Source organism: Sinocyclocheilus rhinocerous, unplaced genomic scaffold (genome assembly GCF_001515625.1).
Source record: "Sinocyclocheilus rhinocerous isolate Xijiao unplaced genomic scaffold, SAMN03320098_v1.1 scaffold2648, whole genome shotgun sequence".
Lineage (NCBI taxonomy): Eukaryota > Metazoa > Chordata > Actinopteri > Cypriniformes > Cyprinidae > Sinocyclocheilus > Sinocyclocheilus rhinocerous.
The window spans coordinates 254,496-270,578 of NW_015655994.1; the positions used below are offsets into that span (position 1 = coordinate 254,496).

Here is a 16,083-nt window from a genome sequence, read left to right on the forward strand (position 1 = left end):
AATTAATAATAGCAATGGCATGAATCCAGTGTATGTGCTTCTTAAATATGTTGTGTGTTTTCTCAGGCGGCTCATTCAGGCATTTCTTGTGGCAAGTCTGTAAGGAGCTGCAGAGTTCGGCGCTCTCTCTTCTCCTCCCGTGTCCCAGCGCTGCGGCAAATCGCAATAAGGTGCACCTGCATGTTTGTTCTGCTGGATTTCACAGCATTTTTCCTCCTTCCTTTATGTGCTACAGGATGATAGCACATGCTCTCAGCTTGACTCGTGTGTGTGTGTGTGTGTGTGTGTGTGTGTGTGTGTGTGTTGCAGGTGGGCCATCACACGGACATCACGGTGGAGAGTTTGTCTCTATTTTACCTTCTGGAGCCACGCATCGGTGATTAAACACTTACTACAGTAAACACTACAGTAAATACTTCAGCTTCTGCAGTGTTCATAGTATGCACTAAACACACAGATGTTCTGCATTTGTCCAGATGTGCAATCTTAGTCATTATTTTCTTCAGGACTTTATTCCTGAACTTTATTAATTAATAACCATAACGAGGTCATGTCTTAATGTATCGTAGTCAGTATGCAGTGCAGTTTTATTTTAGTATCGAGATAGTATACATTTTTATTAATACTCTGAATTAGTTTTTATTTTTATGTTTTCTTTTTAATTTGATTTAGTTTTAGTAATTTCATTGTGCTTTTTGTCATTGTTTTTTTTTTTAAATTCTATACAGTTTTTATTCATTTTAATTTCAAACTAAAATAAGTTTTAGTTATTTCAGTATAGCACGTTAAACTAAATGACAATGAGATGCTGCCTTGGCAACTAGCTAAAGTAAAATCAGCATTATAATGGTTTTTGGTGGTTTTAGTTCTGATAGTAACCCGGGCTGCCGGTGGTCTTGCAGAGATTCTGGTTCTGGGGACGGGGGCTCGTACGGAGCGTCTGGATCCAAGCGTGCTGGACTTCCTGAAGAAGAAGGGCATCGCTGTGGAGGTTCAGGACACGGTAAACACGTCTCTGCGCTCGTCTGGAATAAACCCACACGTTACAGCAGTTTAACAGTGAAACGTTTCTCCTCGCAGCCTAACGCATGTGCGACGTTCAACTTCCTGTCCAGCGAGAGACGGTTAGCCGCGGCAGGCCTGATCCCTCCTCCTGCGGCCGAATAACAGAGAACAGGACTCTGGGAAGCCATGTTCTCTCAGTACAGTGTGTCACGTGATCTCTGGCTGTAGTGTGTGTGAGTGGAGAGTGAATAAACACAGATTAGAGGTATTAACACACGTCTCTGTCCTCTGTGATAACGGGTTAGTCTGCGCTCGTGTGATCAGACACATAGATCACACTCTTTATTAGCGCCACATACACAGCACTATCATCTAGCACACAATCATCACACGACACAAGACTGCCAGTGCAAATCCCATTCTTCTGCACTTTGGGATCCGATCATATTTAGCAAGCATCAACAACAACTAAATCGGTAACACTTTATTTCGATAGTCCACTTTAGACATTCTACTAACTGTAAGTAACTTTGCAGCTACATGTCAACTAGCAGTTAGTAGAGTATTAGTAGACGTCTGCTTAATATCTTCTAACACTTTATTTGGATGGATCCACAACATACTGACTACGAGAAACTTTGCAAGTATATGTCAACTTATTCTACTAACCCTAAACCTACCCTAACAGTCTACTCTGAGAGTGAAGATGAAGATCTAGATGAGAAACACAAGCGGTCAGCGTCCTCTGGCTGGTGCTGATGTCTTTGGAGCAGCTTTCCTTTCCCACATCCCATCGATTTAGAAGGAGCAGAAACCTGGAACCTCTTATAAAGCTGTTCAGAAGAACAAACGTTAATATGTGTGTGTGTGTGTCTGTGTGTGAGTGTGAGTGTAAGTATGTGTGTGTGAGTGTGCGTGTGTACGTGTGTGTGTGTGTGTGTGCGCGAGTGTGTGTGTGAGAGTGTAAGTGTGTGTGTGTGCGCGTGTGTCTGTGTGTGCGCATGCGTGTGTGAGTGATTGTGCGTGCGTGTGAGTGTGCGCGTGTATGTGTGTGTGTGTGTGCGTGTGTGTGTGCGTGCGCGTGTGTGTGAGTGTGTCTGTGCGTGTGCGTGTGAGTGTGTCTGTGCGTGTGCGTGTGAGTGTGTCTGTGCGTGTGCGTGTGAGTGTGTCTGTGCGTGTGCGTGTGAGTGTGTCTGTGCGTGTGCGTGTGAGTGTGTCTGTGCGTGTGCGTGTGAGTGTGTCTGTGCGTGTGCGTGTGAGTGTGTCTGTGCGTGTGCGTGTGAGTGTGTCTGTGCGTGTGCGTGTGAGTGTGTCTGTGCGTGTGCGTGTGAGTGTGTCTGTGCGTGTGCGTGTGAGTGTGTCTGTGCGTGTGCGTGTGAGTGTGTCTGTGCGTGTGCGTGTGAGTGTGTCTGTGCGTGTGCGTGTGAGTGTGTCTGTGCGTGTGCGTGTGAGTGTGTCTGTGCGTGTGCGTGTGAGTGTGTCTGTGCGTGTGCGTGTGAGTGTGTCTGTGCGTGTGCGTGTGAGTGTGTCTGTGCGTGTGCGTGTGAGTGTGTCTGTGCGTGTGCGTGTGAGTGTGTCTGTGCGTGTGCGTGTGAGTGTGTCTGTGCGTGTGCGTGTGAGTGTGTCTGTGCGTGTGCGTGTGAGTGTGTCTGTGCGTGTGAGTGTGCGTGCACGCGTGTGTGAGTGTCTGTGCGTGTGCGTGCGCGTGTGAGTGAGTGTGTCTGTGCGTGTGAGTGCACGCGTGTGTGAGTGTGTGTGTGTCTGTGCTTGTGAGTGTGCGTGCGCGTGTGAGTGAGTGTGTCTGTGCGTGTGAGTGTGCGCGTGTGTGTGTGTGTGTGGGTGTGTGTTACTCGGTGGCGCAGTGGGACAGTCCGATGCAGGTGCGTCTGAGTGCGTGGCGCGCGGGTCTGAACACGCTGCTGGTGGAGCTGCTGCCGTGGGCTCTTCTGGTGAACCGCTCGCACTGGGACCTCTGGATGTTTGAGGCAGAGAGCAGTGTGTCTGTGTGTGTGAGTGTGCGTGTGTGTGTCTGTACTGGTATTCCCTACATTAAGAGGGCCAAATGACTCCACAAGTATAGTAATGCCAGTAAATTATGACTTTCTGGGGACATCTTTTGGTCCCCCTGAGGAAACAAGCTTACAAATCATACAGAATGAAATGTTTTGAGAATCTAAAAATGCCTGTAGTTCTGTGTGAGGGGGAGGTTTAATACAGTTTGTAGCCATTACGCCTATGGAGTGAGCCCATAATGATAGGGATACCAGTGTGTGTTTTCATGTATATACCGGTATATATACCTCCTGCAGAGGGGAAATGAGGCACTTTCTCCTCCATAATACGGGCTGGAGTCCATATGAAGGACCCTCTTCCCATTGACTGACATCAGTCCAGATCAAACACACTCCTGCAGCACACAGATCACTGATCATCACACACAGATCTAGCGTGAGCTCCAGATCACCTCCGCACACCGGCCTGGACGTCTCTAGTGTTGCTAGTCAGAGCTCGACCAGCTGCTCCAGGTGTGTTTGATTGGGGTTGGAGCTGAACTCTACAGGACTGGACACTAGTCTGATCTCAGATCAGGATGTGAATGTTTCTTACCTTCAGTCTGGTTCCCAGAACAATCACATCAAACTCCGGCATCCTGACGCTCTGCGGCCGAATCCAAACACACACTTCATCCGCCTCAGCCATGTGTGTGTGTGTGTGTGTGTGTGTGTGTGTGTGTGCGTGCTCACTGTGTGTGTGTGTGTGTCACTCTAAACAACACGTCTTGCAGATGTAATGCAGACGTCTCTGAGATGTACGCGTGCTGTCATGAGTGTCCAGAGACTGTGTGTGTGTGTGAAACAATAAAAATAATGAAACAATAAAACACAATTTATAACCGTAATAAAATGAAGCTTCTGATTAATATATAATAATATATTGATGATATTCATACATGAACCGAGCACTCAGTCCAAGTTCAGTATATTTATATATCATTTCAAAGCAGCTTTACAGAAAATCTTTATATCTTATAGCTGCATTAATCAGATTAGAGCTGGACGACTACATTTCCCAGCATGCTCCGCGCACTTTGGGATCCGATCATATTTAGCAAGCATCAACAACAACTAAATCGGTAACACTTTATTTTGATAGTCCACTTTAGACATTCTACTAACTGTAAGTAACTTTGCAGCTACATGTCAACTAGCAGTTAGTAGAGTATTAGTAGACGTCTGCTTAATATCTTCTAACACTTTATTTGGATGGATCCACAACATACTGACTACGAGAAACTTTGCAAGTATATGTCAACTTATTCTACTAACATTAAACCTAACAGTCGACTCTGAGAGTTAGTAGACCTGTAGTTGCAAATTAATGAGAATGTAGTTACAATGTAACTTATAGTTAGTAGAATGTCTAAAGTGGACTATCACAATAAAGTGCAAAAGTGTTTCAGTCTGACTGCTGTGTCACTTTCTCATAGAAACCAAAGAGCGCTATGGGACACAGTCGGACACAAATAATCAGATCTGGACTGAGAGTGTAAACGTAGCTTTAACTACTGTAAGACTCGAAGAAAAACGTCGACATCTGCTAGAGGAGATGCAATGAAGCAAACACTGCAACACGTCAAACGCCAGTTCAACCCAATTCATGTTTATTTGTGTAGCGCTTTTCACGATACAAACCGTTGCAAAGCAGCTTCACAGAAAAGTAGAGTTTCTACATTATATTGAGGAGTAGCTGATCAGTGGTGACCACGTTCACTGCACAAACTAACATCAGGAACATTACGATTATTGTTGCTGTTCTACAGTGAAGTCTCGGACGTGAATGTGTGTTGTTATGCGTCTGTCACAGAAAATCCACTGCAGGGGGAAATACTGAGCCTTGAAGAGATCGTCCAGCCAGAAATCATCATCCTGTCATCTACGACTCTCCCTCTTCTGTAAAACACAGGAGAGGAACCAGAAACACTGGACCCCACTGACGCACACCCGGAGAAACTGCACACGACTGAAATGATAATCAATGCTAATCTAATGAAGAAACAACACTGCAAGTGTGGTTTGTGTTGGATCTCGTCTGGTGTGGTGTCACTCGTTCAGTCGTCAGCGTCGGTCTCTCTGGGGCCCCTGAGGATGAACTCTGAGCCTGTGGCGCGGCGGTACAGATCCATGATGTGGTCGTACGAGCGGGAGATGAAGATCTAGATGAGAAACACAAGCGGTCAGCGTCCTCTGGCTGGTGCTGATGTTTTTGGAGCAGCTTTCCTTTCCCACATCCCATCGATTTAGAAGGAGCAGCTTTACAGAAAATCTTTATATCTTATAGCTGCATTAATCAGATTAGAGCTGGACGACTACATTTCCCAGCATGCTCCGCGCGCAAAGTGACTACATTTCCCAGCATGCTCCGCGCAAAAAGTGACTACATTTCCCGGCATGCTCCACGCCAGACACTTCCTCGACTCGTTTGACCAGTCAAGTTTTGGGAGTTTCGCTCTTTCTCACATTATTAAGCTCGTTTCAAAGCGATAGTTTCGGCAGAGTTGTTGAAGTTACAGACTTTGCATTCGCGGTCGTGAAACACACAGAATGACTGAAGCAGTAAGTCGCATCCATAAGATCCTGCAGTGCTAACACTGTCCGTCTGTCTTCACCTGTCATCTGTCAGTTCTCAGGTGAGCAGCACACAAGCGTTCACACGGACCGGTCCCCCGGGTTCCTGGAGCGTCTGAGCGCGAGCGCCGGCGGCGTGATGGCGGGCGTCTGTCTGCTCGCGCTGTCGTTCTACGTGCTCTTCACGAATGAGGTGAGACCCGATCATTCAGTCGCTCAGTCACGCAGTGCATCCATCTGTCAATCATCTGTGTCTGCAGGGGCGCGCTCTGCGCACGGCCTCCTCTCTGGATGAGGGTCTCAAACAGGTCGTGTCTCTTCATCCGGACGTGATGTTAGACCCTCAGAATGACGGGCGTCTGGTTCACCTGTCCGGGCCGCTGCGGACCGCGCAGGTAATGATGACGTCACGCACATGTGTGCAGATGTCCATAAACAGTGTCACGTGACGTAACGTTTACCTCAAGAAAGACATTCCGCGTCCATAAACTTGGGTGGTGGGCGGGGGGGGGGATAACTATAGAGAGGAGCGTTTCGATAAATATATGCACAATAAACGGAATTAAAAAGTCTCACAGTTCTGACTTTTTCCTCATAATTGTGAGTTTACATTTCACAATTCATATTTTTTCTCACAGTTCTCAGGAATCAGTCAGTATTGCAAGATATAAACTCAGAAGACGATATATAAACTCGTAATTCTGAGAAGTCTGAATTGTGAGATAAGTTGCAATTACCTTTTTTATTTTTATTCTGTGGTGGAAATAAAAACAACAACAACAGAATTGCGAGAAGTAAAGTCTTAAGAATTAAGAGAAAAAACATGAAAAGTGCAATATGTAAACTGTGAGATAAAAAGTCACAATTGCCTTTTTTGTGTTGGAAATGCAACTTCAACACTTAATTATTTAACATATGTTTGAATAAATTGAATGAAAACATAAAAAGCAATTGGATTTAGCAGTTCAGACTCTGTTGTTAATTTTAACCTTTACTATGATAGTAATAAACTGATATTGTTCTCTGGGTAGTCGACAGCTTCAGTTGAGAGACTGTTTTGATGTACAGTACCTGATAGATATGAATCAAATGAACTGAATCGAATCGTCGACTGATGTGTGTCTGTGTTACAGCCGCTGTACGACCCGAACTACGGCGTGACGGTGCAGGCGGTGAAGCTGCAGAGGCGGGTGGAGATGTACCAGTGGGTGGAGTACAGCGAGAGCAGGTCTGTGTGACGCAGCCGCCGTAATCACATCTACTCACATCTACTCACATCTACTCACATCTACTCACATCTACTCACATCTACTCACATCTACTCACATCTACTCACATCTACTCACATCTACTCACATCTACTCACATCTACTCACATCTACTCACATCTACTCACATCTACTCACATCTACTCACATCTACTCACATCTACTCACATCTACTCACATCTACTCACATCTACTCACATCTACTCACATCTACTCACATCTACTCACATCTACTCACATCTACTCACATCTACTCACATCTACTCACATCTACTCACATCTACTCACATCTACTCACATCTACTCACATCTACTCACATCTACTCACATCTACTCACATCTACTCACATCTACTCACATCTACTCACATCTACTCACATCTACTCACATCTACTCACATCTACTCACATCTACTCACATCTACTCACATCTACTCACATCTACTCACATCTACTCACATCTACTCACATCTACTCACATCTACTCACATCTACTCACATCTACTCACATCTACTCACATCTACTCACATCTACTCACATCTACTCACATCTACTCACATCTACTCACATCTACTCACATCTACTCACATCTACTCACATCTACTCACATCTACTCACATCTACTCACATCTACTCACATCTACTCACATCTACTCACATCTACTCACATCTACTCACATCTACTCACATCTACTCACATCTACTCACATCTACTCACATCTACTCACATCTACTCACATCTACTCACATCTACTCACATCTACTCACATCTACTCACATCTACTCACATCTACTCACATCTACTCACATCTACTCACATCTACTCACATCTACTCACATCTACTCACATCTACTCACATCTACTCACATCTACTCACATCTACTCACATCTACTCACATCTACTCACATCTACTCACATCTACTCACATCTACTCACATCTACTCACATCTACTCACATCTACTCACATCTACTCACATCTACTCACATCTACTCACATCTACTCACATCTACTCACATCTACTCACATCTACTCACATCTACTCACATCTACTCACATCTACTCACATCTACTCACATCTACTCACATCTACTCACATCTACTCACATCTACTCACATCTACTCACATCTACTCACATCTACTCACATCTACTCACATCTACTCACATCTACTCACATCTACTCACATCTACTCACATCTACTCACATCTACTCACATCTACTCACATCTACTCACATCTACTCACATCTACTCACATCTACTCACATCTACTCACATCTACTCACATCTACTCACATCTACTCACATCTACTCACATCTACTCACATCTACTCACATCTACTCACATCTACTCACATCTACTCACATCTACTCACATCTACTCACATCTACTCACATCTACTCACATCTACTCACATCTACTCACATCTACTCACATCTACTCACATCTACTCACATCTACTCACATCTACTCACATCTACTCACATCTACTCACATCTACTCACATCTACTCACATCTACTCACATCTACTCACATCTACTCACATCTACTCACATCTACTCACATCTACTCACATCTACTCACATCTACTCACATCTACTCACATCTACTCACATCTACTCACATCTACTCACATCTACTCACATCTACTCACATCTACTCACATCTACTCACATCTACTCACATCTACTCACATCTACTCACATCTACTCACATCTACTCACATCTACTCACATCTACTCACATCTACTCACATCTACTCACATCTACTCACATCTACTCACATCTACTCACATCTACTCACATCTACTCACATCTACTCACATCTACTCACATCTACTCACATCTACTCACATCTACTCACATCTACTCACATCTACTCACATCTACTCACATCTACTCACATCTACTCACATCTACTCACATCTACTCACATCTACTCACATCTACTCACATCTACTCACATCTACTCACATCTACTCACATCTACTCACATCTACTCACATCTACTCACATCTACTCACATCTACTCACATCTACTCACATCTACTCACATCTACTCACATCTACTCACATCTACTCACATCTACTCACATCTACTCACATCTACTCACATCTACTCACATCTACTCACATCTACTCACATCTACTCACATCTACTCACATCTACTCACATCTACTCACATCTACTCACATCTACTCACATCTACTCACATCTACTCACATCTACTCACATCTACTCACATCTACTCACATCTACTCACATCTACTCACATCTACTCACATCTACTCACATCTACTCACATCTACTCACATCTACTCACATCTACTCACATCTACTCACATCTACTCACATCTACTCACATCTACTCACATCTACTCACATCTACTCACATCTACTCACATCTACTCACATCTACTCACATCTACTCACATCTACTCACATCTACTCACATCTACTCACATCTACTCACATCTACTCACATCTACTCACATCTACTCACATCTACTCACATCTACTCACATCTACTCACATCTACTCACATCTACTCACATCTACTCACATCTACTCACATCTACTCACATCTACTCACATCTACTCACATCTACTCACATCTACTCACATCTACTCACATCTACTCACATCTACTCACATCTACTCACATCTACTCACATCTACTCACATCTACTCACATCTACTCACATCTACTCACATCTACTCACATCTACTCACATCTACTCACATCTACTCACATCTACTCACATCTACTCACATCTACTCACATCTACTCACATCTACTCACATCTACTCACATCTACTCACATCTACTCACATCTACTCACATCTACTCACATCTACTCACATCTACTCACATCTACTCACATCTACTCACATCTACTCACATCTACTCACATCTACTCACATCTACTCACATCTACTCACATCTACTCACATCTACTCACATCTACTCACATCTACTCACATCTACTCACATCTACTCACATCTACTCACATCTACTCACATCTACTCACATCTACTCACATCTACTCACATCTACTCACATCTACTCACATCTACTCACATCTACTCACATCTACTCACATCTACTCACATCTACTCACATCTACTCACATCTACTCACATCTACTCACATCTACTCACATCTACTCACATCTACTCACATCTACTCACATCTACTCACATCTACTCACATCTACTCACATCTACTCACATCTACTCACATCTACTCACATCTACTCACATCTACTCACATCTACTCACATCTACTCACATCTACTCACATCTACTCACATCTACTCACATCTACTCACATCTACTCACATCTACTCACATCTACTCACATCTACTCACATCTACTCACATCTACTCACATCTACTCACATCTACTCACATCTACTCACATCTACTCACATCTACTCACATCTACTCACATCTACTCACATCTACTCACATCTACTCACACTCACTCACACTCACACTCTCACTCATGTTCACTCACACTCACTCACTCACACTCACATTCACATTCACTCACACTCACACTCTCACTCACGTTCACTCACTCACACTCACATTCACTCACACTCACTCTCACTCACACTCACGAGAAATATCAGCATGTGCAGTTTGAGTCTCTGAATAAAGTCGAGCTGTTTCTCCTCCATCTTCTCACTGTATCAGATATGATGCATCAGGTTATAGTTAGTCTCTGGTGTGTTGTAGGTGAGTGTGGTGGCGATGCAGCAGAGCAATCAGCTGAAGCCCTTCAGGACGCGCTCCGGAGACGTGCTGGAGATCCTCTACACGGGCGATCTGTCAGCAGAGGTGTGTGGGGTCACAGGTCGCAGGGATCCGCCTCTGCAGGCGTGACGCTCACGTGTGCTTGTGTTCCCGCAGGAGGTGTTTGCCAGAGAACATCAGCTGAACAACATGAAGACCTGGGCGCTGAGGCTCGGCGGCTGGGCGCTCATGTTTCTGGGCGTCAGTCTGAGCACGCGGATCATATACACGCTGGGTAATACTCACACACACACACACACACACACACACACTCGCTCTCACACACACACTCTCACTCTCTCTCTCTCTCTCTCTCACACACACACACACTCTCTCTCAGGGCTGATGGGTAACTGTCTCGTCCTGACTCTCTCTCTGTGTCTGCTCCAGTGGACTGGGTTCCTGTGCTGAGGGAGCTGGTGTCTGCGGGGCTGAAGATCTTCGCGCTCTGCGTCTCGTGTTCGCTCTCACTGCTCACCATCTCCGTCGGATGGATCTTCTACCGGCCTCTGCTGGGTGGGATGATCGCGCTGCTCGCACTCCTGCCGCTTCTCCTCGCACACGCCAGAGCCCCGTCCAAGAAAAACCAGTGACTAGTTTGACGTCTCGAGCAAAGCCTCCAGCAACTCTGAGCTTCTCTGCATTTCTACACAGTGCTGCAGCCGAGAAGACTTCTGTGGGGTTTATAATGGGCTTTCTCAATTCACTAAACAAGACTTGATCACTTTAGTTGTACAACATAAACTGCACACATTCACACCCAAATGCTCTCATGTAGTCATAAACATGCATCTTTTAAAAAAAAAAGCACAACAGCTTCAAAATTCATGTTTTCAGTATGGATGTGTGTAATTTTGAGTAAAACCTCAATATTGTCAAGTTATGTTTACCACAGATCTTACTTTACACTGACAGTGTCTTGTTTTCCAGTAAAAACATTTTTAGATCAAGATACATTTTCTGGAGATTCACAATGACTTAAGATATTAAGTCCTCTTTTCTGGAAAAAAAAAAATCCAAATTAAGCGAGTTTATGGTAAAGAAAAAAAAAACAAATCCTCAGAAAAACGGATCAAAGTTGAGTTTTTGCTCAGAACGAGAATAAATATCTGTCAGTGAGGTCAGGGACATGATTTTGTTTTTCAGTTGAATTAAGATCATTTTTCAGACCACTGTCAGATGTTTATTTTAAGCATGAACTCACTTCATTTTGATCAGTTTTTCAGAAAGCACGACTACACATCTTCTGTTGTTTTGCATCGCCAACAAATGTCTCTTGATGAAAGAATGTTTGTATATTTGTACTAGAAAAAGCTGAAAATACAATGTAAGAAAATCATTTCGTGCAGCGCACTCAAACTAAAACCCCATTATAAACTCCAACTCGCGTCTTCAGCGTTTTCACTTTTATTTTTCCACAGGAACTTTATTTGCAATCTGTTTTTGTGTGTGAAATAAAGAACGAATCCTCAATGACGTGCTGTTTTCAAACAATCAAAGCAGGAGAAACACAAACCAGCAGACGCGTCTTATAAAGGCTTTAATACACAAACATACCAAATTCTGCTGATTGTGAAAGACAAAAGAATGCATTTCAAGTCTGGTCCGCGGCGTGCAGCGCACCTTGGTCCTGATCTGTTGTCTCTCGAAGTCGTCGTTGCATATTTGTGTTTTCGCAGAGTCTGAATGTGGCGAATTCAGTGGTGTACGAACAGAAACGTTAAATACTGACATAAACTCTCAACACTAGGTGAACTGATGCAGTTAGAAGGAATAAAAAGGAGGCGAGCGCAGTCCGTCTACAGCAGCAGGCATTTGCTGCTCTTCTTGCCCTTGCGTGCCTGCAGCGCCGCCCTGGTGGCCATCTCAAACACCTCCCGCACGCCGTCCTTGCTTTTGGCGGAGCACTCCATGTATCCGAAGGCACAGATGCGGTTGGCCATGTCTCGGCCCTCCTCCGGCTTGACGGGCTCCTGCGGGAGAGACAGAGACGTCACAAACCACAGCCGTGTGTTCACAGAAAGGCAATTAAAAAATTGTGCCGATACTAGTAACATCTATATACTGTATAGTGAACAAAACACTAATTATAACCAGGACAAAAAAGATTTTTTGCATAAGTGGGACTTTTAATTATAAACCAGTGTATATTTTAGCATCACTGAGATTCTATTATAGTTTTTATTTTTAGATTTTCTGCTTCCAAGTTAAAGTTGTCAGTTTTAGTAGTTTTTTTATTTCTGCTTTAGTCATTTTAGTACATCAAGTGAGAATTAAAATTAGAAATGTTGCCGTGGCAACTAACTGAAATAGAAAGCTGTTTATACTTAACTTCAGGTAATGTTTATTTTATTTAAAGTAAAAAAAAGTATGTTCTTTTGAGGTTTTGGCTTTGGTTACAAGCCTGAAAATCACAGAGACTCTTATTTTGAAATTCTTTGTGTTTCTGACCTCAGATGTTTTCAGCCGATTCCAATAATCAGGAAGTGCCAAACATGGGCCGATAAATCAGAGCAATATATGAATCGGTTTATATATCCACCTTATTATTAATTATTAACACTTATTTCAAGTAACTTAAATGTGTGTTTTACTGTACAAACAAGCCTGAAACACACAGAGACTCTTATTTTGAAAAGCCTATGCTTTACGAATACAGCTGCTCATTTAAACTTGCGTCTTCATCAGTAGATCATAAGCGATCGTTCGGCATAAATGCTCTGCAGAACGCAAAACAACGGCACATTTGGAGTTTAATAAATCGGCCAAACTTCGGTCCTCCTGAAATTACGCCTTGTGTTACTCCATTTAAGGTTTTTCATTTCTTAAGGACCCACAGGAACCTCAGCGGTCGACCAACAGAGGTTTTTAGCCAACTGATATATAATGTCATGCTACGTAATCTAAAAGTAATAAATAACAGGGTTTGTTTATTTGAGAAATCTGGAGACGGAGAATGGGCTTTCAAAATAAAAGTCCTGCTTCCCACATGTTCAGCCAATGCGCACCTGCTTCATCTTGAAGAGCTCGCGGCGAGTGTGTTCGTCGTGGCGCAGGTCCTTCTTGTTGCCCACCAGGATTATGGGAACGTTGGGGCAGAAGTGCTTGACCTCCGGAGTCCATTTCTCGGGAATGTTCTCTGCGGGTCAGAGGGGTCAGAGGTCAGCGGGCACGAGGCTAGCGTGAGCGCAGCTAGCGCGAGACTCACCCAGGCTGTCGGGGCTGTCGATGGAGAAGCACATGAGGATGACGTCGGTGTCGGGGTAAGAGAGCGGCCGCAGACGGTCGTAGTCCTCCTGACCCGCCGTGTCCCACAGCGCTAGCTCCACCTGAAACACCACACGCTAGCGTTAGCACAGCTCGCGGCCGCACGAACCGCTCGCTCCTCACCTGCTTGCTGTCCACCTCGATGTCGGCCACGTAGTTCTCGAAGACGGTGGGCACGTAGACCTCGGGGAACTGGTCTTTGCTGAAGACGATGAGCAGGCAGGTCTTCCCGCACGCGCCGTCGCCCACGATCACCAGTTTCTTACGGATCGCCGCCATTCCTGCGCGGAGAGAGTCTCGCAGCGTTACTCGCCCGGCCAGACCAGAGAACGACTCGACTCCAACGCCTCCAGAGTATATTTCATCATAAAATCACAATCGGGAAATCAATTGACATTTCATTTATATTGATGTATATTAGTGCTGTCAAACGATTAATCGCATTCAAAATAAAAGTTTTTGTTTACATAATATATATGTGTGTACTTTGTATATTTATTATGTATATATAAATATACACACATGCATGTATATATTTCAGAAAAATATTTTCTGTAAATACGTTTGCTATGACATCTACAGTGAAATTTCACAATTCTCAATACCACAGCAGTATTAGTAAAAAACAAACAAACAAAAAAAGTTCTCAAAATGATTTGAAAATAATTAACATGTCAGTAATAAAAAAATGCAAAGGACAAATACAATAGAAAAAAAGACACAAATGAAAAACTGCTTCAAGTTTTTTTTTTTGGTCCTTCTTGTTGCCCACCAGGATTATGGGAACGTTGGGGCAGAAGTGCTTGACCTCCGGAGTCCATTTCTCGGGAATGTTCTCTGCGGGTCAGAGGGGTCAGAGGTCAGCGGGCACGAGGCTAGCGTGAGCGCAGCTAGCGCGAGACTCACCCAGGCTGTCGGGGCTGTCGATGGAGAAGCACATGAGGATGACGTCGGTGTCGGGGTAAGAGAGCGGCCGCAGACGGTCGTAGTCCTCCTGACCCGCCGTGTCCCACAGCGCTAGCTCCACCTGAAACACCACACGCTAGCGTTAGCACAGCTCGCGGCCGCACGAACCGCTCGCTCCTCACCTGCTTGCTGTCCACCTCGATGTCGGCCACGTAGTTCTCGAAGACGGTGGGCACGTAGACCTCGGGGAACTGGTCTTTGCTGAAGACGATGAGCAGGCAGGTCTTCCCGCACGCGCCGTCGCCCACGATCACCAGTTTCTTACGGATCGCCGCCATTCCTGCGCGGAGAGAGTCTCGCTCGGCTGATCCACTCCCAGCTCTAACAACAACACGCACACATTATATCTGATCTCAACATCAGGAAATCAAATCAATTACATTTAAGCTGTGTATGAGAATCGAACCCGTGGTATACAGAAATGCCTTTCGCTATATTTTATATTCACTACACTGCTGTTCAAAAGTGTGGGATCGGTCAGATTATTAATGTGTTTTAAAGAAGTCTCTTCTGCTCATCAAGGCTGCATTTATTTGATCAGAAATACAGTAAAGTTGTGAAATATTATTACAAATTAAAATAACAGTGTTCTATTTTAATATACTGTAAACTGTAATTTATTTCTGTGATGCGCAGCTGTATTTTCAGCATCATTACTCCAGTCTTCAGTGTCACATGATCTTCAGAAATCATTATAATATGCTGATTTATTATCAGTTGTGCTGCTTTATATTTCTTTGGAAGCTGTGATACTTTTTTCAGGATTCTTTGATGAATAACAAGTTAATATGTAGGGGTGGGGGGGACATCGATACAGCATAGTATCGCGATATTTTCCGCGGCAATACTGTATCGATACACGGACGCCAAGTATCGATCTTTTATTATACTATTTGGTAGAATAATAAAATCAATTTCTTTACAATCCACTAGATGGTGGGGTTGAGTTTTTTCTGGTGAGTCAGCTGGGTCACCTTCAGCATGCAGTAAGTTAGTAAAATAAAGAGGGCGGCATCGCGGAAAGTTATCAGGAAAGCCCCGTCCACGTTTAAATCGGATGTATGGACTTACTTCAGATTTGTAAACAAGGAGGGGATGTAAGTAGGGATGCACCGAAAATATAGGCTACATATAATAATAATATT

The 16,083-nt window shown here is 44.0% G+C and overlaps 3 protein-coding genes across 4 annotated transcripts in view; 2 read left to right on the plus strand and 1 right to left on the minus strand.

The window, feature by feature from the left end:
- ndufaf3 (NADH:ubiquinone oxidoreductase complex assembly factor) overlaps nt 1-1,281 on the plus strand; it is a 2,311-nt gene extending 1,030 nt beyond the window's left edge. Inside the window, exons 3-5 of the mRNA XM_016526343.1 lie at nt 310-376; nt 903-1,003; nt 1,081-1,281. Of these exons, the coding sequence (XP_016381829.1) occupies nt 310-376; nt 903-1,003; nt 1,081-1,167 (255 nt within the window). The 3' untranslated portion in view covers nt 1,168-1,281. The remainder of the gene's footprint in view (nt 1-309; nt 377-902; nt 1,004-1,080) is intronic.
- Nucleotides 1,282-5,422: 4,141 nt separating this feature from the next.
- Nucleotides 5,423-11,501, plus strand: tmem43 (transmembrane protein 43). Its single transcript, XM_016526357.1, has 7 exons — nt 5,423-5,618; nt 5,686-5,823; nt 5,891-6,025; nt 6,764-6,862; nt 10,649-10,750; nt 10,823-10,940; nt 11,096-11,501. Exons 1-7 carry the CDS (start codon nt 5,607-5,609, stop codon nt 11,296-11,298), a joined length of 807 nt encoding a protein of 268 aa, XP_016381843.1. The 5' UTR covers nt 5,423-5,606; the 3' UTR covers nt 11,299-11,501.
- Nucleotides 11,502-12,230: 729 nt separating this feature from the next.
- The window catches only part of LOC107719044 (rho-related GTP-binding protein RhoA-D), a 5,215-nt gene continuing 1,362 nt past the window's right edge, over nt 12,231-16,083 (minus strand). Inside the window, exons 2-6 of one of the 2 annotated variants that reach the window (XM_016526348.1) lie at nt 15,193-15,259; nt 14,096-14,227; nt 13,914-14,034; nt 13,714-13,844; nt 12,231-12,678 (exon numbers count right to left, since the gene is read on the minus strand). In XM_016526348.1, coding sequence (XP_016381834.1) covers nt 12,505-12,678; nt 13,714-13,844; nt 13,914-14,034; nt 14,096-14,227; nt 15,193-15,216 — 582 coding nt within the window. In that variant the 5' untranslated portion in view covers nt 15,217-15,259 and the 3' untranslated portion in view covers nt 12,231-12,504. Of the gene's footprint in view, nt 12,679-13,713; nt 13,845-13,913; nt 14,035-14,095; nt 14,357-15,192; nt 15,260-16,083 lie in introns of those variants that run through there. The other variant, XM_016526349.1, reaches the window with a different exon arrangement.